Genomic DNA, 25,206 nt, shown 5'->3' on the forward strand with positions numbered 1-25,206 from the left:
CACACCAATGCTGCGGCTGACGTGATGTGATTGTGTTCCGCCAGGAGCACACACAGTCACGGCAAAGTCCTGCTTTGCTGGGTTGTGCGTAAAAGGCACATGTGGGATCTTCTGTTGCAGGATGTCTGTGTGAAAGGGGCTAACGAAATATGTGACTGGACATTATGTGTGCACCTGTCCTCAGGTCATCAACTGGGAGAGCACGCTGCAGGTGCCCGCGCAGGTCAAACTGAGGCCGGAAGCCGTCGACATCATCGCTCGCCTCTGCTGCTCGGCGGAGGACCGCTTAGGTGCCAATGGCGCCGGAGAGATCAAGGCGCACCCCTTCTTCAGCAAGGTGGACTTCTCCAGCAACCTGCGGCAGCAGCCTGCCCCCTACCGGCCCAAGATCGCCCACCCGATGGACACTTCCAACTTTGACCCCGTGGAGGAGGAGGGCGGGCCGGGCGCCTGGAGCGACAGCGGCGACAGCACCCGCGCTTTGGATGCCCTCTGCTCCCCGCACGGCAAGCACCCCGAGCACGCCTTCTACGAGTTCACCTTCCGCAGGTTCTTCGACGACAACGGCTGCCCCTTCCGCTACCCGAAACCTCTGGAGGCCGCCGGCAGCATGGACCCGGAGGAGGAAGAGGAAGTAGAGGAGGAGGAGGAAGAGGAGGAGGCCGGGGAGGGGTGTGAGCCCGTCTACGTGTAGACCAGCCAACCTCCCACCTGTCACTATCGCTTCTTATCTCTGACTGACTCCCCCATCGCACGCGACCAAAAAGCAACATTCTGCCACACATCCGGCGTCAGGCTTGCAGAGTCTGGTAAGAATGTCACAGAAAATGTGGGAATCCCACGCGGCTGCTCCTGGTTCTTCCTTCCATTCCGCGCTTTCTTTCATCCTCGTCTTACGCGTGACTGAAACGACTCCAAAGTGACTTTCTTTTTTTTTTTTTAAAGAGTGCTTTTACACTGAAATAACACACATGTGAACAGGAAGTCAGTGGGACTGAACCAAAGCAAATCACAAAAAGGAGGGTGACGCTTGCTAGCTTTCTGTGGAAAGTTTATTAGCAGGGGACAACACAAAACAACACAAACTTACTCTCTCGGAATTGAGTTAGCCATTTTACGTGGCGTTTTCCAACACTTCCAAATATGACAAACACACACCGCACATACACGCACATTCCACTTCCACAGCTGATATATAATAAGCGTAAAATACACTTTCTAAGGCTCAACAAGAGACAGGTGTGACACATTCAACATCCCACAATCTAACGTTGGTCTTCTTCTATGACAGCTGGTTTCAGGTAGCACGAGAGAGCGTTGTCGCCACCTGCTGGACCATTGATAGACACCCCTTCAGAATGAAAACGCAAGATTAAGACCCGCGACCCACTGAAAGGTCTGATCGGGAGCCACTGGTTGAGAATCATTGTCATACAAAAATGTTTTAACCCAGGGGAGTCCAAAGTGGGGGGCTCATTTTTTATTGGTGAGACGAGACGTGCGCCCTCGTTGACTTGGGCCACCGACCGCCACTACGCATGCATGTGCAAAAAACAGCAGTTGTCAGTGTCGTAACCTCTAAACAATGCGACCCTTTTGAAGGAGAGTTGAGTCTTTGGATAAAATAACCCAATGTTAATGTTTTTGTTTCACACCACATCAGGGGTCTCAAACTGCGGGCCATTTGCGGCCCACCAAATCGTATCTTGCGGCCCGCGACTGGACATCAAAGAGTAGTGTAACTGCAGCCCGCAACATCCGGGCAAGCTCAGCGTTACTTCCATACTTCCAGGGGCAAGTAAACACCAACACTGAACTAACAGTGGTGTTATCACATCGATGTATTGGGAATGGTATCGTATCGTGAGATTCCCAGCCCTACTCCCAATACTTGATGCGGCCCAGCCTCACCCACACTCCACCTCCACTGGTCCCCACTGAATTTGAGTTTGAGACCCCTGCACTACATCCTATTAAACGACGATGATGCTATTCACGTGTGTTAATGTATGTTAACGATGGCAGAGTCGTAATATAATGCTGTTTCATGTTGTTAAGGATCGCGATACGTTCATGTAAATATCATCATAAATTGTAAACGCTGTCCTTTAATAGGTTGGGGAAAAAGCTACATTTTATTATACGTATGAAGTGAATTGAATTCATTATATGACATGAATAGCATCACAGTATATCGTAAATGTTATCATTTAATAGACTGTAGTGTCAAACCTGTATATTAAATGACAAAATGCATTAGCAATGGGTCATTTGGTCTAAAATAGGGGCGTCCAAAGTGCGGCCCAGGGGCCATTTGCAGCCTGCGGCTGTTTTTTTATTGGCCCGCGGCACATTCAAATTCAACAAGAACATTAAAAACAGTCAGCAGCAGTAATTTTACAAGAATAAAGTCAAAATTTGAAGAGAAAAAGAAGAAAACTAGTTGGGGAATGTAAAAAAGAAAGAACAGCAGAGATGGAAAAAATTGCTGTAATTTTACAAGAACAAAGGCAAAATATTAAGAAAAAAATTTATATTCTAACGAGAAAAAAGTCACAATTTTACGAGAATAAACTTGTAATACAATGAGGAAAAATGATGTCATTTTAGCAGCATCAAGTTGAGTTATTAAGAAAAATAAATACATTTTTCAAAGCATATACATTAATATTTGGAAACAAAAAAGCAAAATAAAGTAGCAATTTTTTGAAAAGTGTTACGAGAAGTGCAAATTTTAGAGGAATAAAATCATATTATGAGAAGAAAATTGACAAGAAAAAAAGCTCAACTAGTTGGGTCATGTAAAAAAAAAAATTAAAAGAACAGCAAAAATGGAAAAAAATTGCTGTAATTTTACAAGAACAAAGGCAAAATATTAAGAAAAAAAGTCATATTCTAATGAGAAAAAAGTCACAATTTTACGAGAATAAACTCTGAGGGAAAATGATGCACTTGTGTCTACCTGCAAAATATCAAAGCGGCAAAGCTGAATCCTTTCATTTTTCGCTACGTGGCCCTCCCCGGCGTGAAGACCCTACTCTCCTTCAAAAAGGATGTGCAGTTCGACAGTTACAACGCTGTTGTGAGCGTGCCTGCGCGGTAGCGGTAGGTGGCACAAGTCGACGGGGGCGCACGTCTCGTCTTAACACCGGCGGCATATTGAAATAATACCTAAAAGCTGCAGTCTTACAAGAAGAAGCTGAAATGTTGAACGTTGGAGGATATCGTGTTTGTGTCACATCGCCTTCTCCTCTTCTGTAGTCAGCCCGGGATGGAAAAAGTTTGGCTTTCTTACCGATACGCTGATATTGTCCAGCGCTTCATTACCGATGGCGATATCGAAACAGGTGGCAGCTGTTTTGTGCTTGACTACAGCCTATTCTTATTAAAAATATGCATCTATTTTGCCTGAATTAAGCATTTTCTAGCATAAAATGAAGTCAAATCCAAATAGTCATTCCTCATGGATCGCGGTTTATTGCTTCCAGACCCGACCGTGATAAGTGAATTTCCGCAAATTATTATTACATTTTAATAAATGGAATATTTTTGTCGTTAGAACAACGAAAATGTGTTTGTGACTTTCCAAATCCAATCTTTAAATGGGGCGTTCAGGTTTATAAAAATCGTATCAGTACGTCTTTGGTGTTGAGTGAGTTCATACGGAATCCTGCTTTGCGGCCGGGCCTGGAACCGATTCACCTGTCATGCGCGGCCGTGGAACACGGCGAGTATTTTAGGATCCCAAATGCAGACAAGGGAAGCAGAAAATACAAAAAGAACAATTTAATGTACAAAAGTGTCCAAAACGAAAATACAAAGTACAAACAAGGAAAATCCAGCAAGGGTAAGAGTCAATAACAAAAAACACTAACAGCAAAAGGCTGTTAGGACAAAAACTAGCAATAACAAAAATACACTGCAGGCAAACCTTACAGGAGAAGATCACAAAAGACTAGCAGGTAGGTTCGGGTAAGCAGGGAGCCAGAGAGCAGGGTAAGGAGCAGGGAGCCGGACAAAGCGGTACAGGAAGCAGGTCGTTTGGCTGGAGCTTAAGTAGGCCGGTGGTAACGAGCTGCAGGTGTGTGTAATTAGGTCTGGGTCATGTTCAGGGATGTGCTGCAACACATAACCAGCAGAGGGCAGCAGAGCAGAACACAGAACGTGATATCACCAGCACAAACGAGGGCCGTATTTATTTGAAGCATTTAGTCTCAACAGAATCATTTTTTTAAAAAAGCCACGAGCAATAGTCGGCTAGCATAACAGGCTGTAGCTATCAACAAGTCATACATCCACAAATAAGAAAGCAATGAAATCATGCTGACAAGCATGCAATTAAAGGAAGCCTCCTTGCCCTCCCCTCTTGCACAACAAGCGCTTTCATTGTGACAGGCTGCCGCGTGGGGCGCGCCATCGCTCCATGTCTCATTTCCACGCCGATATCGGTCGTCCCTACTTTCGAGTGACTCCCGCGGTCGAGGACAAGTCGCCAGCAAACTGAATTTGATGGATTTTTTAGCCCCTCTTTTCTGCGTAGCAGGCGGGAAGATGGTGGGAGCCGGGAGATTTAGAGCGGATCACCCCCGGCCTGGACTTGGCCTCCTGACGTCCTCCATTGGGAGGACTAAGTGCAATACAATAACGTGTGTCCTTTTTGAAAACCTTCCTATCCCTTTCAAAGTATTGAAACGTGCCATGTACAAATATATTGCTATACTGTATTATACATACAGTATGTGTGCATTTTCTCCTTTCAGTTACCATGTGCTGCTTATTAGTATTATTATTATTATTATTATTATTATTACATCAGCTATTATAACTGTTTTGTCGCCGCTTAAAGTGTGCTTGAACGTGATGAATGTTGATGCCGGTGGTGATGATGATGATGATGTATGTGGACCGTCGATGGCTGATGACGAGTCTTCCCGTCCCGCGTCCAGGCTGGTCCTGAACGCGGCGCCGTGAAGGTCTCCTCACAGAAGCGACATGGGAGGATTTGGGAAGCGGAGCGTGGCGGGATTTGTCGTTTTGAAAGAAGAACGAAAGGCTCTGCGGCTTGTTTGCGTGGTCGAGGTTCGTCCGAAAAGAGCACAGGACTGGAGTCGGGAGACATGCTGGTGTCTCCTGACGTATTAGGGCCGCACTGAAAAGACAAAAACAACGACGAGGATGTCATTTTAGAAATTAATACCGCAACAAAGTTACGACAAAGAGTTGTAACGTTCCGAAAAATGTTTTTCTTGCAGTACTGTGACTTTTTCAGATATTCCGACTTTATTCCCGTCACTTAGCAACTTTTTCTTACTGTTAAGACTTTGTTCGTGTAACATTTCGTCTTTTTTTCCTTGCAATCTGACGACTTCATGACCTTGACATCTTTTTCTCCTGTAACCTCGCGACTTTCGTCCCGTAACACGACGCCGTTTTTGTGCCACATTCCGACGTAATTCTTGTCATTACAATATTACGACTTTATTCTTGTAGCGTAACAACGACTTTATTCGCTTGACCTTGTAACATAAAGAGATCTGGTAGCGTTACGACTTGATTCTTTCTTGTTCCGACGTAATTCTTTGTAGTTCCTGTAATTTAGCAAGCTTTTTTTCCCCTCCTCATTTCACCCATGCAGTTTTAAAAATTCCATCATGAAACGTTATCATTTTTTTTCTCCTAACAGTACGAATCGCCTGTCGTAATATTACCATTTTTTGCGCAACATTACGGCTTTGTTCATGTTTTTTTTTCCTTCAAACTTTTGACTTTCATCCCGTAACATGACGATTTTTTCTTCGGAATTTTCCGACGTAATCCTGTAAGTTAGCAAAAAAATTTCTCAGCATTTTAGGATTTCATTCTCACAGTATTAAAACTTCCATTTTGAAACATTAGCATTTTTTTCTTGTAATTTACAACTTTGTCGTCGTCTTTTGTGGTGTTATTGCCACTTCCTGTGCAATATTCCGACTTTATTCACGTAACATTACAACTCAAAACTTGTCACATTAAGACTTTGATGTGGTAGCGTTACGACTTTATTCTTGCCAGGTTCCGACGTAATTTTCGTAATTTTACTGTCACTTTTTTCTCGTCACTTTATGACTTTATCCACGCAGTGTGGAAAATTCCATCATGAAACGTTTTTCTCTTAAGTTACCAATTTATTCATCTTAATGGTAAAAGTCTCTTGTCGTAGTATTACCACTTTCTGCGCAACATTACGACTTTTCTGTTTTCGCAAATCACGACTTTATTTGCTTAACATTATGACTATGATCTGGCAACGCTTCCACATTGATCTGTTTGTGTTAGGATTTTATTCTTGCCAGATTCCGACGTAATTCTTTTAAGTTAGCTAATCTTGTTTTTCATTGTAGGACCTTATCCACACTAATAAAAATTCCGTCATGAAACGTTAGCATTTTTTTAGGCCGTAATATTACCACTTTCTGTGCAGTATTACGACTTTATTTACGTAACAATGGGGTCGTAATATTTTTTTGACTTCTTTGTCTTTTTTTTTTTTTTTTACTAAGTTGTAACATTTTTTGCCCGTAACATAATAACTTTTTCATTTAATTACGACTTTATTCTCAAAACAGCTGACTTTTCACAATAATGCCGCTGTCTTCTTGTAACTTAACATTCTTGACGCAGTGTGCCGACTTTGTTGTCGCAATTTTCCGACTTAGTTGTCATAATATTTTTTTTTACCACTTCTTTGCCATAATTTTTTTACGAAGTTGTCGGAACTTTTTTCCTCATAGCATGACTTTTTTCATAATTTATATTACAACTTTATTCTCAAAACAGCTGACTTCTTGCAATTTTGCAACTTTCTTCTTGTGATGTGACATTGTTGTCGCAATTTTCCGACTTGGTTGTCGTCATTTTTTTTATGACTTTGTCATAATTTTTTTACAAAGTTGTTGTAAGTTTTTTTCTCCGTAACATAAAGACTTTTTTTCATAATTTCTATGACGACATTATTCTCAAAACAACTGACTTTTTGCAACATTGTAACTTTCTTCTTGCAACTTAACATTTTTGCCGCAGTGTGTCGACTTTTTGTCGCAATTTTCCAACTTGTCATAATATTTTTTTTACGACATCTTTGCCAGGATTTTTTTACGAAGTTGTAGTAACTTTTTTTCCTCGTAGCATGACTTTTTTCATAATTTCATAATTTTTATTACAACTTTATTCTCAAAACAGCTGACTTTTTGCAATGTTGCGACTTTCTTCTTGTAACGCGACATTTTTGCCGCAGTGTGCTGACTTTTTTGTCGCAATTTTCAGACTTAGTTGTCGTAAGATTTTTTGTTTACGACTTCTTTGTCATAATTTTTTTACGAAGTTGTGGTAACCTTTTTCCCCACAACATAAAGACTTTTTTCATCATTTTTATTACGACATTATTCTCAACACAGCTGACTTTTCGCAAAATTGCAACTTTCTTCTCGTAACGCGACATTTTTGTCGTAGTGTGCTGACTTTTTTTGCCTCAATTTTCCGACTTAGTTGTCCTAATATATTTTTTATGACTTCTGTGTCATAATATTTTAACGAAATTGTCGTAACTTTATTTGCCCGTAGCATAGACTTTTTTCATAATTTTAATTACAACTTTATTCTCAAAACAGCTGACTTTTCTTGCAATTTAACATTTTTGCCGCAGTCTTGCCGACTTTTTTGTTGCAATTTTCCGACTTAGTTGTTGTAACTTTTTTTTACAACTTTTTTTGTTGTGATTTTTTCACGAAGTTGTAGTAACTTTTCCCCCCGTAACGTAACAACTTTTGTCATAGTTTTTGTATTTCTTTTTAGTGTGGCCCTAATACTCCGTACGTTGACGAAAACAGCTCCAGCCTTTTGCGTAAGTTGTTTCCTATATCGTAATGGCATTGTAACGGATGGCGATCGTGTCAGGCGTGACACGGCAGACACCGAGCTCTCCAACGGAACCTTTTGGTTAGTCGTCAAGACTAAGTAAGCCCTGATGTTTGGCTGGCAGGATGATGGCGATGCCGTGTGTTTTCATTGTTTCCTGACGTTACGGTTTGTGCTCGACAATGCATTTGCTGTAAATGTGCCTTGCGTTCTAAAGCCGGCTGCACTTGTTTTCTTCACTCGTGACCGACGGTTTCGCAGCAAAATATTTACCATTTTGTGTCTTGAACGCACCAAAAAACACATCCTTTGCTGTGCAGTATCACTGACTGTGGAAAAGGAAATGTGCACTTTCTTGGGGAATTTTGCCCATCATCCAAAGTCCTTAAGTGAGACATGAACACACGTCTTTCTCTTTTCTGTGGGTTCTAAAGATATAAAAAACAGCAAAAAAAGAGGCAGCTACTTAATTCACGTAATGGGACACACCTATTCCGCCTGGAAAGCCCACCATTAAAACACCTCCAAAACCCTCCAACAAGGTTTTATGGTTTTCTATCCATGCTGTGAGCTAGCCGGTGTGGTGTGGCGAGGTGTCGCTACACCGTGAAGGTAGTTCTTTGGTGTAACTATGTTAATAACAGCAATGTTGCTGTAGCTTGGTTTATATGCAGGTCACATTGTATGGAAATGGCGGTTTTTTTCAGAAGCTCTTTAAGGATACGTGCCCCTCATTACGTGCATTCTTAGCTGCCTTTTTTAGCTGTTTTTATAGCTTTACAACGCACAGAGAAAGAGAAAGATGTGAAAAATTCCCCCAAAAAGTGCAGTCTTCTTTTAAGGGTACATTAGCGACCTACTGCACCCCTCTAAAAATGAATAAATATGGATATATGTGTACCAGACGGACTTCTCGTTTAAAATAAACAGCTTTGTAACCATAGAGTGAGTGTTCTGACATGTGTTGGCTTTGTTTTTTGGGGATTATAAAGTGATGACTGACAATCATTGACTGACTTCCGTCTGATTTCTTAATGTTTTGGGGTTTTTTTTATATCCCCTTCATTTTGTTTGTATCTGTGCCCCCCCCAAGGAGCTTGTGTTTGCGCTCCATAATGTATAATACTGTTGTGTTAATCTTGAATTTATATTTATACAGATTTACATATTTTTTTGTATCTTCCCTCCCACCCCCCTTGTATTTTCTTTCAAGTTCCCAGCGTGCTAAAGTCCAAATGTCAACACAGTATTATTATTATTATTATTATTATTATCAAAATGATCATGTCATGTGGACGGCTGTGTCTTTTTTTTTCACTCGCGTATGAATGGACACATTTGTCAAGGGGCTGTCACCGTCTTTGTGTGTAAAATGTATGTATAAATTAAATTAACCAACTCAGACTCTGCTTTATTTTTGTGGACGTTCACGATAAGCGCAGATGAAATGTTGCAAGTGAAAGGATTTATCAGACACGTCAACTCATTATTCATTTGGTCGAGGGTCATTGGAAAAAAAAAATCGAACTAATTATATTGTAACCTTATCCCTCCCAACTCTTTAAACACATTTGCAGTAAAAGAAAACTAAAAAACTGAAGGTATGTATGTTTTGCAACTAATGGAAATAGATGACATTATATATTAAATGGAATATGTTTTTATTCTTCAGCAAATCCTGAAGAATAAATAATAATAATAATAGTATATGATATTATTTTAAAAGTGCATACTAATAATATACTGTAGAAGATAAAAAAAATGCTGATAGTATGATTAAATAATAAATACCATCACAATTCTTACTATTTATATTTATTTACTGTGTAGCTGTATGTATATATATATATATATATATATATATATATATATATATATATATATAACACCTCTCACCCGCTACATGACACTGTGGGTTCCCTTAGCAGCTCCTTCAGCAGCAGACTGTTACACCCACGGTGTAAGAAGGAGAGGTTCCGCAGGTCCTTCATACCGACCGCTGTCAGGCTCTACAACACCTGCACCACCTGAACCATGTTGTAGTGCTTTACTTTACTGTTCTCTTTACTTGTCTTGCTGCTGTAACAAGTAAATTTCCCCGCTGTGGGATCAATAAAGTACATACAATATATATATACATCTGTCTTCTACTGCTTATCCGAGGTCGGCTCGCGGGGGCAGCAGCCATAACCAGGGAGGCTCAGACTTCCCTCTCACCAGCCAATTAGTCCAGCTCCTCCCAGCAGATCCCGAGGCATTCCCAGGCCAGTTGGCAGACATAGTCTCAGCAACGTGTTCTGGGTCTTCCCTGAGGCCTTCTGCCGGTCGGACTTGCCCTGAACACGTCCCCAGGGAGGCGTCCGGGAGGCATCCGGACCAGATGCCCGAGCCACCTCATCTGGCTCCTCCGGTTCTACATCAAGTCTCTCCCGGATGACAGTGCTTCTCACCTTATCTCTAAGGGAGAGCCCAGCCACACGAGGGAGAAAACTCATTTTGGCCACTTGTACCCACCATCTTGTCCTTTCGGTCACGACCCAAAGCTTGTGACCATAGGTGAGGGTAGGAACGTAGATCCAACACTAAACTGAAAACTTTATGTCTGGACTCAGCTCTCTCTTCACCACAACATGCAGGGAACAAACACCTTGAATTAGCTGGTCCCATACTCCTGGAGTACTCCCCACAGAATTCTCCCAAGTCCACAAAACACATGTAGACTGGTTGGGCAAACTCCCATGCACCCTCAAGGACCCTGCTGAGTATGTAGAGCTGGTCCACAGATCCACGACCAGTGTCCCAACAGAGTCTGACGCTCTTTTAGAACTTTATTCTGCCCCGAACACATCAACAGCAGTGGGAGCTTCAGGTTGTGCAGGGGCGTCAAATCGAAGCCAGTCGTGTGGAGATGTTGCAGGGAGGCATCCCTCATGACCTTAGGCCCTCGTCTGTTTTCAACAGGACAATGCTGCACTTCACAAAGGACTTCTTCCAGAGGAGTAAGCTCGTTCTTTTGGACCATCCTGCGTGTTCTCCTGATCTAAATCCAATGGAGAACATTTGGGGATGGATGGCAAGGGAAGTTTACAAAAATGGACATCAGTTCCACACAGTGGATGCCCTCCGTGAAGCCATCTTCATAAAAATGGCTAAAGGAACTAAAATACTAATACTTGTATAAGGCATTCAAAGATGTTGTGAGGATATGTAATATTCTGCACTGACCACTAGGTGTCACTATTGTTACTTTGGTGAGACAATAGCCTCTGCAGGAAGTACCTTTCAGAACAGGAAGTATTATTTTATCTCCACAATATGCCGACAATGACAATGGGCCACAATGAAAAATGCAAACTTATCATTATTATACACATTGTATGACAACAGTAATAATAGTAATAACACTAATATTATTTTTAAAAAACATGTCTAGGTAGATTGATCCTTTTTTGAGAATAAAATAAGTGCAAAAAATTCAAATTAAAGAAAGTAAATATGTAAATTTACAAAATAAAGTATGAATAAAACATACAACTGCATCAATGAAAAATAAAATTGTATCTTTTTTGGAAGTGGCTGCGTGAGTGAGTGTGATGTGTCGAACTAGTTCTTTGAAATGAATAACCGCAGCCGGCTCGGAGCCAATTGGGAGCCGATTAGATTTTCCCTCATCTTTTTTTTTCTGTTAAAGGCGAATGTCATTGGTCAAGATGTGTGACAGCGTCTCTGTGTTGACACCGAGCAGGGGGAGGGACGGGTTTAAACACAAGCTGTGGTGCTCTTAGAGCCCATTCGTTTGTGAGAAGTTTGCATGAAGAGATTTGGCGTATTTTGACTTCATTTGTCCATTGAGATCGGTCTCTGTTTTTGTATTTTATTCATAAGATTATAATGTATTTTGCTGCTCATTGAGGTTTAAATAAATTCATTTAAATAATAAACATTTGATATCAAGCATTTTACACAATACACATCATTTGTTAATAATTTAAGACAAAAAAAATCTGAGGAGCCACCTGGGAAACGAAAGAACCGCTCTTTTTAGTGAACCCTGGTCAAAAGAACCGACTCTCTAAAAAGAACCGAAATTTCCATCACTAGTTAGTGTGAGAGAGGGCGGGAGAGAGAGTGAGGGAAGTGGCGCCCTCCGCTACCCACAATGCATTGCTTGTGACGTCATCGCGGAGGGACCATGATGGCGGCGCTCGGTGCACCAGAAGTGATCACACAGCTGGAAAGCGCTGCCAAAGTTTTAATGGTGAGACTTTCCCACTTATCAGGCAGCCTTCGGGGGCTCGACTAGCGGGTCGTTAGCTCGTCTCGGTTGGGGTGGAACATCGAGTGTGTCCGATGTTCGCTTATGTCGGCGTTTGGTGTTGAAAAGTGGTCACTTTCAACCGGAGTAACGTGATCGATGTGTGGCGCTGAGCCTCCCCCTCCTTTTTCTTCTTCCATCATGAAGCCATACTTGTGGACACCATGTGTCCTGCTCCACCCCCCCACTAAACGTGTTTCATGCTGGGATGATTTCTAGATACTTCGCACTTTGGTGGTGAAGTTGTCATGGCTCACTGCTGGGTGCTACTGCAGCAATGCAGCATCTGGAAACTACACCAACAAGCTACCACAACCTTAACTAGTACTTTTCACAGCTCGAGCAAGTTGTAGACCCCACCGTTAGAGGCTAGTGGCGTCCCAAAACAACAACGGCAACTACCTACCACAACCTTAACTCGCACTTGTCGCAGCTTAACCGAGTGGAGAAGCTAGTGGCATCCCCAGCCCAACAATTAGCTCCCACAATTTAACGATGGAGTTTCTGCACACTCCACAACCCAAGCACCTTCTCCCTAACGTGCTAACTAAACATTAGCTTAGAAGCTAGGCCCCAGCCCTCCAAGTACCTCTAATAATTACAGCAAAGTGAGCAAACCCCTCACATTTCAGCCACCATCCTGTATATCTTACTATAGAACGCGAACATACTTGAGTGTAGTCAGTGTGCAGCTTGTATAGCAAGTATACATTTACTGTCGACACAGCCATTATTGTGTAAATATCTGGCAACATGGCTGTGGACGCCTGTGAAGCAGAAACTGGGACGCATGGCAGCTTTTGTGTTGTTTGTTTTCCAGGCACCGCCGTCCATGGTCAGCACAGAGCAGAGGCAGCATGCCGAGCACGTCTTTCTCTCCTTCCGCAAGTCCAAATCACCCTTTGCCATTTGCAAACACATCTTGGGTAAGTCCTGAACATCTGAGCTTCGTAGGGTTGACGTATCCTCTTGAATATATCACGTTCTTGCGTCCACGTGGAAGAGAAACAACGCGTGAGCGCGTTCGTGTGTTTGCAGAGACCAGCAAGGTGGACTACGTGCTGTTCCAGGCGGCCACCGCTATCATGGAGGCGGTGGTGCGCGAGTGGATCCTGCTGGAGAAGACCAGCATCGAGTCCCTGCGGGCGTTCCTCCTCACCTACGTCCTGCAGAGACCCAAGTAAGTCATAGGGAAGCTCATGCTGCGTTCAAGACCACTGGGAAGTTAGAATTACTGCTGTCTTACACTTGGAGTCTTCCAGACAAATGAAGTTGAACGTATACAACAAAGATCTGTGTGTCCCACAGGGCTGCAATCTATTTGTTGGTGGTGGTTGGATGGATGGATGGATGGTTGGTTGGTTGGTTGTTTGCTTGCATAATTGTTGCGTTGTCGAATTTGCATGTACCGTAATTGTAATGGACGCTCTAGGGAGGAGGACCAATATGGGAGAGACAAAAAGTGAGTAAAGGTTGTTTTTTTTTCCACAAACAAGACGGAGTCGCCTGTGAGTGCTTTGGGTTGGGGGTGGGGGGCAGACCACCCACTGCTCATTGAGAAGAGCGACATGTGCTTCCATGCAGCCTCTGTTACAAAGCCCACATGTTTGGATTTACATGCATTAAGATTTCGCACTTTCAGTGGTCCTTGAACGCACCGCAGTTATGACATAAAAGTGAAACCTATGCATAGCTGTCTCATGGCGCTGCCACAGCTGTGTTCTTCAACTTACCCTTCTGCTAGGTCGTCTTATTCTCTGGGAGGCCAGGGGCCTTCCTTATAAAGCTTGCGTGCGCACAAACCGGAGCCGAAAGGTTGCGTACGCCGTTTTCCATGCCAAGTTCTGGTACCTATAAAAACACAACTTGGCGTGAGAGAATGTGCGCACCGCTACGCCGCTCCCGACTAAAAGTGCATCAAAACATGACGCAACGCTTAAATACTTCATCATTTTATGTTACAGTCATGATAATATTATGTGTTCGATTAATATTACTTATAACAAACATCAGGTTGTCAGTTTTTCGTTGCATATGTCAAGTATGTCATCAATAGCAAAATTTCTTGACCATGCACGGCCTTTATTTGTGGGGACAGCCTCAGGGCCGTGTGTGTAAACCTCTTTCCTTTTCCACAAGTGATGGGCTTTTCTTTTGTTGTGCTTTAGAAATAGCATGCATTAGTTCCTCACAATATAATTAATAAACCTAATAATGTTCATGTCATCATTAAGTTCAATATTTTTTTAAATATCCTTCTGGAATTACAGCAAATAATCTTCAGCATAACCTCATCCCCGGTTTTGAGTCATTGCATCGAGCTTTAAATGAAACAGATTTTGCTGTGCTTACGGTGAGGGTCATAAGTATTTGCACCCCCTGCGATTTTGCAAGTTTTGCCACTTAGAAAATAGGGAGAGATCTGAAATGTTCATCATAGATGCATTTCCACTCTTAGAGACATCATCTAAAAAAAAAAAAAAAATCCGGAAATCATATTGTATGATTTTTTTGATGATTTATTTGTAAATTACGATGGTTCATAAGTATTTGCACCCTTGAGAATCAGCAATAATTTTGACTCTCAAAGAGCTCTCAGTCCACCTTAAAAAAAGTCCACCTTTACCCCTCGAGTAACCACCCACCTACCACCCCTTTGAGCTCATTAATGTCACCTGTGCACCCCACAGTCAGTCATAATCCAACTGCTACCATGGGCAAGACGAGAGAGCTTTCCAAAGACACCAGAGACAAAATAGTAGAGCGGCACAAAGCTGGGAAAGGCTACGGAACAATTGGAAAGCAGCTTGGTGAGGATAAATCAACAGTTGCTGCAATTTGTAGAAAATGGAAAAGGCTGAACATGACTGCTACCTCGGACTGGGGCTCCATGTAAGATCTCTGCTCGTGGGGCATCACTCAGGATTAGAAAAGTGATAAATCAGCCCAGAATTACACGGCAGGAGGTGGTCGATGTCCTGAAGAGAGCTGGAACCACAATTTCAAAGTCTACTGTCAGTAGAACACTACGGAGTAATGGTTTAAAATCATGCAGTGCACTGAAGGTTCCCTGTTGAAGTCAGCACATGTGCGGGCTCGTCTAGAGTGTGCCAGGGACCATCTGAATGATCCAGGGGGGTGATGGGAGAATGTCATGGGGTCAGATGAGACAAAAATGGAGCTTTTTGGTGCAAACTCCACTTGTCGTGTGAGGAGGAAAAAGAAGGCTGAGTTGCATCCCAAGAACACCATCCCTACTGTTAAGTATGGGGGTGGAAACATGCTTTGGGGGTGCTTTTCAGCACAGGGGACAGGACGACTGTACTGTATTAAACAGAGGATGAATGGGGCCGTGTATCGTCACATTTTGGACAACAACCTCCTTTCCCTCAGCCAGAGCATTGAAGATGAGTCGTGGCTGGATCTTCCAACATGACAATGATCCGAAGCACACAGCCAAGATGACCGAGGAGTGGCTGCGTAAGAAGCATATCAAGGTTCTGGAGTGGCCTAGCCAGTCTCCAGACCTAAATCCAATAGAAAATCTTTGGAGGGAGCTGAAACTTCGTGTTGCTCAGCGACAGCCCCAAAACCTGACAGATCTAGAGGGGATTTGTGTAGAGGAGTGGGCCAAAATCCCTGTTGCTGTATGTGCAAACCTGGTGAGGAACTACAGGAAACGTTTGACCTCTGTAATTGCAAACAACGGCTTCTGCACTAAATATTAGCACTGATTATCTCAAGGGTGCAAATACTTATGAACCATAGTAATTTACAAATAAATCATTAAAAAAATCATACAATGTGATTTCTGGATTTTTTTTTTTTAGATGATGTCTCTAAGAGTGGAAATGCATCTATGATGAACATTTCAGATCTCTCCCTATTTTCTAAGTGGGAGAACTTGCTAAATCGCAGGGGGTGCAAATATTTATGACCCTCACTGTATGTTCATCTAAAATGTGGTATCAAATTAGGAAAAATGTGGAAATGTGCTCAGTAAAAATGGAAACGTGTGCCTTGATATCCGACCACTTTCTGCGGTGACGCGCCCTATCCCGCCGACGCTGTCGACAGTGGACGCTACTTGTTATAATGCCTCCAAATATGATGTTTTTACGGGCCTTCAGCTCTCCGACTCAGATTTCCCCCTCAGTTTCGGTGAAGTTTTTCAGAAGAACCAAGCAAAACGCACTCAAGGGTCATAAAATACGGACGCCGCACTCACGAGCCACTCTGCATTGACCATTTATGGCGAATTGAAGGCGTGGGGAGGAGTTGCGTACGGGCATTTGGACAGCAGGTGAAGCACAAATTTGCGGGAATGTGTGTGTGTCTGAGGTGTGTCAACAAGCTTAGTCACACAGATAGAATGTGTTTATGAGGGAGGGCCAACAGGTAGCGCCAAATCTATGTGTGGCCTTCCAATGGTATTTGTTTGTTTGTCGAGATACAAATTATTCGCACCACTCGGTGGTGTGCCGCCAGGGCCAGCAAAGCCTTCTCTGCTGGCCTAAACGCTCTCAGAAGCACTGACCTACATTTACCATTTCATTTCTAGTATGTTTGTTCCATGAAATTGTATTAATTTATTCCCAACAGTCTTATCATCTTCATTTGGTGGCGTGTTTCTTAGCTGCACTGCTTCCAGTAGTGTATGTTCGTGTTGGATTCAGATTTCAGCTTCTATGTGTTGCCATGTCGGTGTAATCTGCCCTGAGCCTTCAGAATCAGTAGTGCTGGCCCATGTTACTTCAACACTATTAGTAAGTGGGCTGTTTTTCTTGTTGTTGTTTTGTTTTAAACTATCAGACATACAGTAATGGCAGCATTTCTCTGTCCTCTGATGTCTCAAAGTGGATTCCCTGAACACTCAGTTACCACTGCGCTTGAACGTATCGTGGCATGAACAGCAGAGCAGTTAATAGTGGCGGTATTAAGAGGTGGATTGGGTCGCTTCAGTCCCCACTGAAGGCCCAGGTACCAAATGCACCACCTGCCACGGACAACGATATAGTCATTTATGTGCACAGCAATTACATGCACAACCTGTTTTTACGTGTCAAACTGTCCACCGTAAAAGCCGTGTTAAGTGCACAGGTAGTGTTTTAAGTCACATTTTCACACTCTTAAGTGTAAAACGAAGTGAAGCTGCGTACACGTGCACAGTGATTCATTGTGCCCTTGAGTGCCCTAGCCTGATGTCACTTCCGTTGTATATTCTCCTCATCCTCATTTATGGTCTTTACGCAGCTTGCAAAAGTATGTGCGCGAGCAGATGTTGCTGGCCGTGGCCGTCATCGTCAAGCGGGGCTCTCTGGACAAAACCGTCAGCTGCAAGAGCATCTTTCACGAGGTCGGACAGCTCATCAGCAGCGGCAACCCGGCAGTGGTAAGAGACGAGCGCTGTATGCAAGCCTTGCTAAATATTCTTACCAGGATGTGCACAACTACTTATTGTTCAATTAATAGCCCCGCTACACGTTATGTGTAAGCAGGAAGTGACGACGTATCAACGTTGAAGATGCACGTTATTTTTGTGACACACCAGCCCAAAGTGCTGCCTTGTAGGCAAATTGTTAATACTCGTGTCCAGCAGGTGGCAGCACCTCATTAAGCTTTCAATGTGTGTTTGGGCTAATGAAAGCAAATGAAACATCTAGCCCTTTTAGGCTTGAGCTAATTAACCGTATTGATTGCTTTTTAATGAGTTTATTACATAGGATTGTACTTTGAACTGTATTAATTATAGGCAGTTGAATAATTGAACTGAGATGACCCCCAATGAAACTTAGTTCAGTCTAAAGATAGCATAGTCAATAATGATGTCAACATATTGGCAATTTTCTGATGCCGACGCTTAATTTGTGCCTGCAGCAAACTTTGGCCTGCTCCATCCTGACGGCGCTGCTCAGCGAGTTCTCCAGCTCAAGTAAGACCAGCAGCATCGGACTCAGCATGGAGTTCCACGGCAGCTGCAAGCGCCTCTTCCAGGTCTAAAAGTCCATTTTACTCATTTCTTTGCTGTCAAACCACCTTTTAACCAGCCTGTCGTGCAGTTTGGCGAGGACGAAGCCTAAAGCAACAACATGTGGGACTGAGTGTCGCTGTTACAGGCCCGCAGAACAGCAGCTTACCGAGCTTTACTCCAAACTTTATTCAGCTTTTTACACAACCTTTTATTTTTGGCGGTTAATTGGTCCCAGACATTACCACCCTAAATGATTTTCCACTAGTTCCGTAAGGTAGGATTCCTTATTGATAAATTAATAAAATAAAAACCTGTTTACAACCATCTACTTGTTTTTTAAAAAAAACTATTAGAGCCCTCCAGACATAGCATAACACCCCTATAGTCACCTTTACACGCCTTCACACTGATTATGATGATTGTTGTTGTTATTGTACCTACTGTGAGATCATTCAATGCTACAACAGTTGTTGATGGCGATCAAGTCTGGTGCGTGTGTTACTGGTGACACCTAGTGGCTAGTGTGCACTGTTCATCAATGTCCTTTAATCCTTTTAACCAGGGGTGTCCAAAGTGCGGCCCGGGGGCCATTTGCAGCCCGCGGCTGCGATTAATTGGCCCGCACCGCAGTCGAACAATAATGTGTAATTTAACAAGGAAACTTAATAAAAAAAAACAACAGCAGCAAAAATGGGAAAATCATTTAAAAGTCAAAACATTAAGAGAAGAGTTGTAATCTAGCAAGAAAAAAATGCCATAATTTCACAAGAATAAAGTCATAATATGAGGAAAAATGTTATTTTAGTAGCATGAAGTAGAAATAATAAAGAAAAAAGTTTGATTGTCAAAAACAATGAATAAAGTTGTAATTTTTGGAAACTTAGGTTGGGGGAAAATTTATAAAAGGGAATAAAGCCAAAATATTAAGAAAAGAAAATATTTATACTTTTTTCTATAATATATATACAAGAAGAAAGTAGAACTATTTGGAAAATTATTTTAAGAAAAATCAACAGCAGAAATTTGACCAGAGTAAAGTCAAAATATTAAGAGAAAAAAAAGTTTTGAGAAAAAAGTTGCAATTTTATGAGAATAAACTTGCAAAATGAGGAAATATATCATTTTGGGAACAATGTTGAAATAAAGATAAAATACATTGTTTTAAAAGATATGGGAATAAAGTTATAATTACGAGAAAACAATTTTCAAGAGGAAAGTGGAAGTGAAATATTTGGAAAATAAAAAAACACTAAAAATGGGAAAAAACAGTTGTAATTTTAACTGGAATAAAGTCAAAATACTAAGAAAAAAGCCGTAATTGAATGAAGAGCAAAAGTTGCCATTTTACAAGAGTAAACTCGTATTATTATGGAAAACACTTCACTTTTAGTAGCATTTCACCCATATTACACAGGTGAAATGCAGTTTTTTCTTCAGCTACATACTGTATACTGTAGCTTCTTAGCATATCTCCATGTGTTGGTTTACAAAGTATCAAAGTGGCGCTTGCGTTCTTTCATTTTTCAGTATGTGGCCCTCGCTGGAAAAAGTATGGACACCCCTGCTTTAAACGCTATTTGTATTTTAGTTCATTTAGTCATTGTTATGCTTGGAAATGCTTAATTTCGGCCAAAAACAGGTCAAAGTGCATATTTTTCACTAAAATTAGGCCGTAGGCAGCCAAAAAATAAAAACGCAACAGAGTGAGGGTGCGATTTTCGAACCTCAAAGTGGCGAGGGACGACTGTAGTTGTAAAAAAGTCCAATAAATAAACGACTGAATGAACAAACCAGTTTAGTCATCCACATTATGTGTATGAAATGTGAATATTTTGAAAAAGCAGAATGCATTTTGCATTTTATAGTCCAAATTACCAGTGGATATCCACTAACTGTCATGTGCGTCCGTCAGGAGGAGGGCCTTCGCCAGATCTTCATGCTGACCATGGAGGTACTGCAGGAGTTCGGCCGCCGAGAGAACCTCAGCGCTCAGATGTCGTCCGTCTTCCAGCGCTACCTGGCTCTGGCCAATCAGGTGCTCAGCTGGAACTTCCTGCCACCCAATCATATCCTTTCTTTGGCGCAGTACCACTTTAACCACCTCACTTTAACTGTAGTGTGATTGTGTTAGGAAAGCATTACGGCGTATTAGCCAGTTACAATAGGTTGCCATGGTGACTGCAGGGATCAATATTGTGTAATGCTTGTATTTTTGTGGCTGAATATTTCTGACTGGGTGACTTATGAAAGTGAGGCCATCTAATGAGTGCACATCTGTTATCCTTGCAGTTAGCCGCATGTTGAGAGGACGTAGGCACTGTGCTCGCGCTCATTACAGTCCTAACCAGCCTGGCATCCTCTCTGGCCCTCCAAGGGGATCTGTAGTGGCGCTCGTTGGCCGCCATGGCCACGTATCACTTTCAAAGAGGTGTTCGTGCGCATCATTCCTGCAGATAGCCTCGCCCTGCCGTGACCAGGCTCCCGCTGGTATGTGCGGTACGCTCGCTCTTCTATGCGTGTGTCTTCTCAAAGACAAACTTTGCAAGTCATCCGTGTGCGTGAGCATCCGCTGTCGTCGTTTGTAGCCAACATGGAGTCCAGTGCGAATGTATGTGGTGAACGGCATTGGTTCGGGAACTAATCACAGGACCGGTGGTGTTTTGTGGAGTATTATTTTGACTGTTGAAACACTGTCCAGTGGTTAAGTTATGATCTAATGACTTGGATGGAGGAGAGACCCTTTAAGACAAATGTGTGGACATAGTGAAAAATGAAAGGATGCAACTTTGCCACTTTGATATTTTGTAAAGCAACACATGCAGATATGCTAACAACTTGTTTCATCTCAGCTTTGTGATATACTGTACAGTAGGTGAAAAAGCCTTTGGGTAGTATCAACTTTGCTCTTTTTTCCCATTTTTGCTTTTTAAAAAAATGTTTTTCCAAATGTTTCATCTTTCTCCCTAAATAATCTTCTAATCTATTTTTATATATTATATTTGACTCCCATAATGTTAGAACTTTTTCCCCCAACACAGTTGTCCTAGAAAGTAAAACTTTTTTTGTTTTGTTTCTCATATTACAACTTAAAAAAAAAAAAGTTTTTCTTTTCAATATTTCATCTCGATGCCACTAAAATGACATTATTTTTCCTAATCAGAATATGAGTTTGTTTGTAAAATTGCAACTTTTTTTTGTTGTGAGAATGACTTCATTTCCATAAAATTTTGACTTTATTCCCATAATATTATAACTTTTTCCCCAACCCAATTTTTCAGAAACTACGACTTTATTTTGTTTTGGTTCTCATAATATTATGAATTAAAAAAAAAACAACATATTTTTTTCTTTAATATTTCAACTCGATGTTACTAAAATGAAATTTTTCCTCATTGGAATATGAGTTTATTCTTGTAAAATTGCAACTTTTTTCTTGTTAGAATACGACTTTATTCCCATAATATTATTTAATATAATATAATTAGTTAATAATATTATATAGTATTTTTCCAAATCCAATTTTTGAGAAACTTTATTTTGTTTTGTTACTCATATTACTATTTATAAAAAAACATAATTTTCTCTTAAATATTTCAACTTGATGCTACTTATCATTCCTCATTATGATGTTATTCTCTAAAAATTACGACTTTTTCTCCTTATATTGACTTTTTTTTTTCTTAATATTTTCAATTTATTCTTGTAAAGTTACTGCTGATTTTTCCATTTTTACTGCTGCTGTTGTTGTTTTTTTTTTTTTTTTTTTTAGCTTTCTTGTTAAATGCTATTTTTAGACTGTGCCGCGGGCCGCAAATAGCCGCAGGGCTGCATTTTGGACACCACCGCTTTAAGATAAATTCCTGGTGGACGGAGGCTCTTTCACAAGAACAAACTTCTTGTGGTGGCAGTCCAAGGAAGTGCTGGTGGTTGGTCCGAAAGATAATGATTTTGTGTAGGTTCCATGGCTGGACGGTGCAGGGAAATATATGCATCATGATTTTCTTGCTTCGAATTGAGACTGTGTCATGGGATGTCCCGTTGATGGGGGACTTGATATAAAAAAAAAAAGTCCGGCAACGATGTTGTATTTACATAACTACCCTGCACGTAAACCAAGCCACGGCGACATTTTTACTGTAGCAGCTAACACGAAGAACTATTTTTCTGGTGTAGTGACGCGGCGCCTCACGCCACTACTGAGAGGTAACGGGCCCCCTCCAAAACAATGCGATAGGAAACCAATCTGTACTGACCAGGAAACAAGAACAAGAATATGAACAACTAGGACTAGACAACCAAATGATGTGTAAAGTATTAGCCAAGTCATGCCAGTGGAATGACTTGCCCCCCATCTGCGACCAAGTTTCACACTCTCTTCTTGCGGGCTCAGCTTCTAAAACCTGTAGCTTATCCTCCGTGTAGTCTGGCTCAAAAACACAAGGTTCTGGATCCTCATTTGTCCAAAAGTAGTCGGCGATGGTGGCGGCGGCACTCACAAAGTCTGCCATGATTGGTAGTGGCAAACAGACACGTGCTTGACACGCTGCCGTTGTTGACGGAAGCAGCACTAGATGTGAAATCAGTGCGCCCAGGATAGAAGTTCCGGTAATGTTTAAAATGATCAAAATACGACTAAGTACTGTAAGTATTACATGTTATCATGTACGTGTTACTGCATGGTATGGTCACAGAATGTGTGTAAAACCATAAAATGATGTTTTTTTTGGAGGGCTTTTTGTCGAAATAAATGTGTCCCATAACATGCATTGTTGGCGCCCTCGTGCTAACCGTTTCTCTCTCTTTTGAACGCACAGAAAATGCAAAGACGTGTGCTCATCTTTCACATAGGATTGTGGATGATGGGCAAAACTCCAAAAAAAACAGTGCAGTTTTTCTTTAAAATCTTCTTCTCTTTTTAAACAGGATAATTGGTTCATGAATGTAGCACGCTAGAGCATACATGCAGATGATCATTTGGGGTTGCGAACATGACAGGACATGCCCTAAAAAAAATAGTATTTAGTATGGTCAGATTTAGAGAAAATGTCACATTAGTACTGACAAATAGATAAATAAGCTGCCTACATGCCTTGTATCCCGGTTCCCTGCGTGCTCATTGCCAGGATGGTAACATATAATAATATCATGCAATATGCCAGGCAGCTGTGGCCCATGTGGATATACATTTTTTTTAAACTTCACTTGTGTGGCTGGACTTTTTTTTTTTTTTTTTAAACATTGTAGTGGGGGAAATGTGCATTTGTGAAAATATCCGCGTTTGTGTCTGTTCATTCCTGCTTGAAATGTCTACTTATAGATACGATACTTATAGATACAAATGAATGCGTGAAAACGTCCTGACTGCCGATTGGATGAGCCAGTATAAGCGAGGGGGAGACGGATGCGGATACGTACCGCTGTGGTTGTTTTTGCGTGGTTCTTGGTTCCAGTAAAGCGATTGTTGATCATTCTCTCAACGTCTGCAGCTGTAGAATGGGAGGATTACGCGTTTCCCAGCATGCCTTGTTGTAGTTAAAATGATCACCTTTAACTGTCTTGTGCCTCGTTAAGGTACAGACAGGTTGTAAAAGTTTTTAGTCATGTACGGCTAAACTGTTTTTACCTTGACTCTGAATTTGTCATCTTTAGTAACAAGTAGTTTGAGCAGTTAGTGCTATTTATAATGCTTGCTTTCAATAATGTTCCAGGAATAGTTGAAACTGACATGACTGCATTGTCAGTTCATCGTGAGCAGGTTGTTTGATGAGTTCTAATTCCGCGGGCCACATAAAATGATGCGTCGGGCCTTGAATTTGACACGTGTCCTAGAGGATACTAACTTCTTCACATGCATCAGTGTGGACAACGAGGCTGATGAAGGCCTGACTGAGCGTGGGCTCCTGTGCGTCTGTGTGATGCAACTATGAGTGTCGAGGGGTTTCTCTGTAATTGCGAGGCTGACAGCCCCCGCCTTTCAAACACTAGTAAACACTCCTTTCAACCAGAGCCTTTTTCATCGAGCGGCGTGCATCTCATCTGTCCTCGCTTCAGAGGCCGGGCCCTTTGGCTCGGGTGTCGTGTGTCGGCGGCACGCTCCCCGGGCGTCTCTTGGACACCACGTCACTCGGCACCAGGCTTGACTCAGGCCGGGGTCGCGGTCAGGCCTCGAGGCGGCGGCGGCGGTCGGGTGCTGTAAATGGCCGCCCAAGCTGACAGATTGGGTCGCTGCGGCCCGTTGGCCACGTGGCCGCATGTGTCCACATATTTGTAAGTCTGTCCATTCTGCCATCTGCTTTGTTCCTTCACCAGGCAGGAATGTGAGGACACTTCGGTCCAAGGGAAGAGTTGTTTCTGATTAAAGCGTGACATTCCCTCCCCCTCTAAGTCACTCAAACTTACCAGCTTCCTGAACGCTGGCTGGTTTTTACCCTCAGACCACTGGATCCATGTGGCTTGGACCCTCTCAATCAGGCCTCACAAGGAGCTATTCTTGTGGCCTGCCACACTATTGTCATTAGCGTTAGCCGGGGGAGAGGTGGGGTGGGGGTCCATAGGCGCTTGAGGGATTAGGAGTGTGTAAAATGAGGCTGGATGTTTTCCTTGACCCTGACCTGATTGAAGAATCTTCATCTGCTCCTGTCCAAACAAAGACTGGATGAACCTTTAAGTATGTTGACCATTAGTATGTGCATTGACAAACTACACGTGTGTGTGTGTGTGTGTGTGTGTGTTTGCTTGCCCCCCTTCCTGGCTGGACTGAATACAAAATGCAGTTTTTAAATGAAACTTTTTATTATTAGGGGAGAAAAGAAATCCAAACCTTCATGGCCCTGTGTGAAAAAGTGATTGCCCCCTTCAGAAAGATCTAGATTGAGATCTATCAGTCTGGAAAAGGTTAAAAAGCCATTTTTAAAGCTTTGGGACTCCAGCAAACCACAGTGAGAGCCATTATCCATAAAAGGCGAAAACATGGAACAGTGATGAACCTTCCCAGGAGTGGCCGGCCAACCAAAATGACCTCAAGAGC

General features: G+C 42.1%; 2 protein-coding genes across 4 annotated transcripts in view; both read left to right on the top strand.

The window, feature by feature from the left end:
* lats2 (large tumor suppressor kinase 2) overlaps positions 1-9,297 on the top strand; it is a 41,087-nt gene extending 31,790 nt beyond the window's left edge. Inside the window, exon 9 of the mRNA XM_054786751.1 lies at positions 185-9,297. Coding sequence (XP_054642726.1) covers positions 185-694 — 510 coding nt within the window. The 3' untranslated portion in view covers positions 695-9,297. The remainder of the gene's footprint in view (positions 1-184) is intronic.
* A 2,770-nt stretch (positions 9,298-12,067) lies between these two features.
* Positions 12,068-25,206, top strand: part of xpo4 (exportin 4) — a 62,344-nt gene continuing 49,205 nt past the window's right edge. The window contains exons 1-6 of one of the 3 annotated variants that reach the window (XM_054787224.1): positions 12,068-12,151; positions 13,029-13,134; positions 13,247-13,388; positions 17,462-17,600; positions 18,086-18,202; positions 20,092-20,244. In XM_054787224.1, coding sequence (XP_054643199.1) covers positions 12,086-12,151; positions 13,029-13,134; positions 13,247-13,388; positions 17,462-17,600; positions 18,086-18,202; positions 20,092-20,244 — 723 coding nt within the window. In that variant the 5' untranslated portion in view covers positions 12,068-12,085. The remainder of the gene's footprint in view (positions 12,152-13,028; positions 13,135-13,246; positions 13,389-17,461; positions 17,601-18,085; positions 18,203-20,091; positions 20,245-25,206) is intronic. The other 2 variants (XM_054787222.1, XM_054787223.1) reach the window with 2 other exon arrangements.

Source organism: Dunckerocampus dactyliophorus, chromosome 9, assembly GCF_027744805.1.
Source record: "Dunckerocampus dactyliophorus isolate RoL2022-P2 chromosome 9, RoL_Ddac_1.1, whole genome shotgun sequence".
Taxonomy (NCBI): Eukaryota; Metazoa; Chordata; class Actinopteri; order Syngnathiformes; family Syngnathidae; genus Dunckerocampus; species Dunckerocampus dactyliophorus.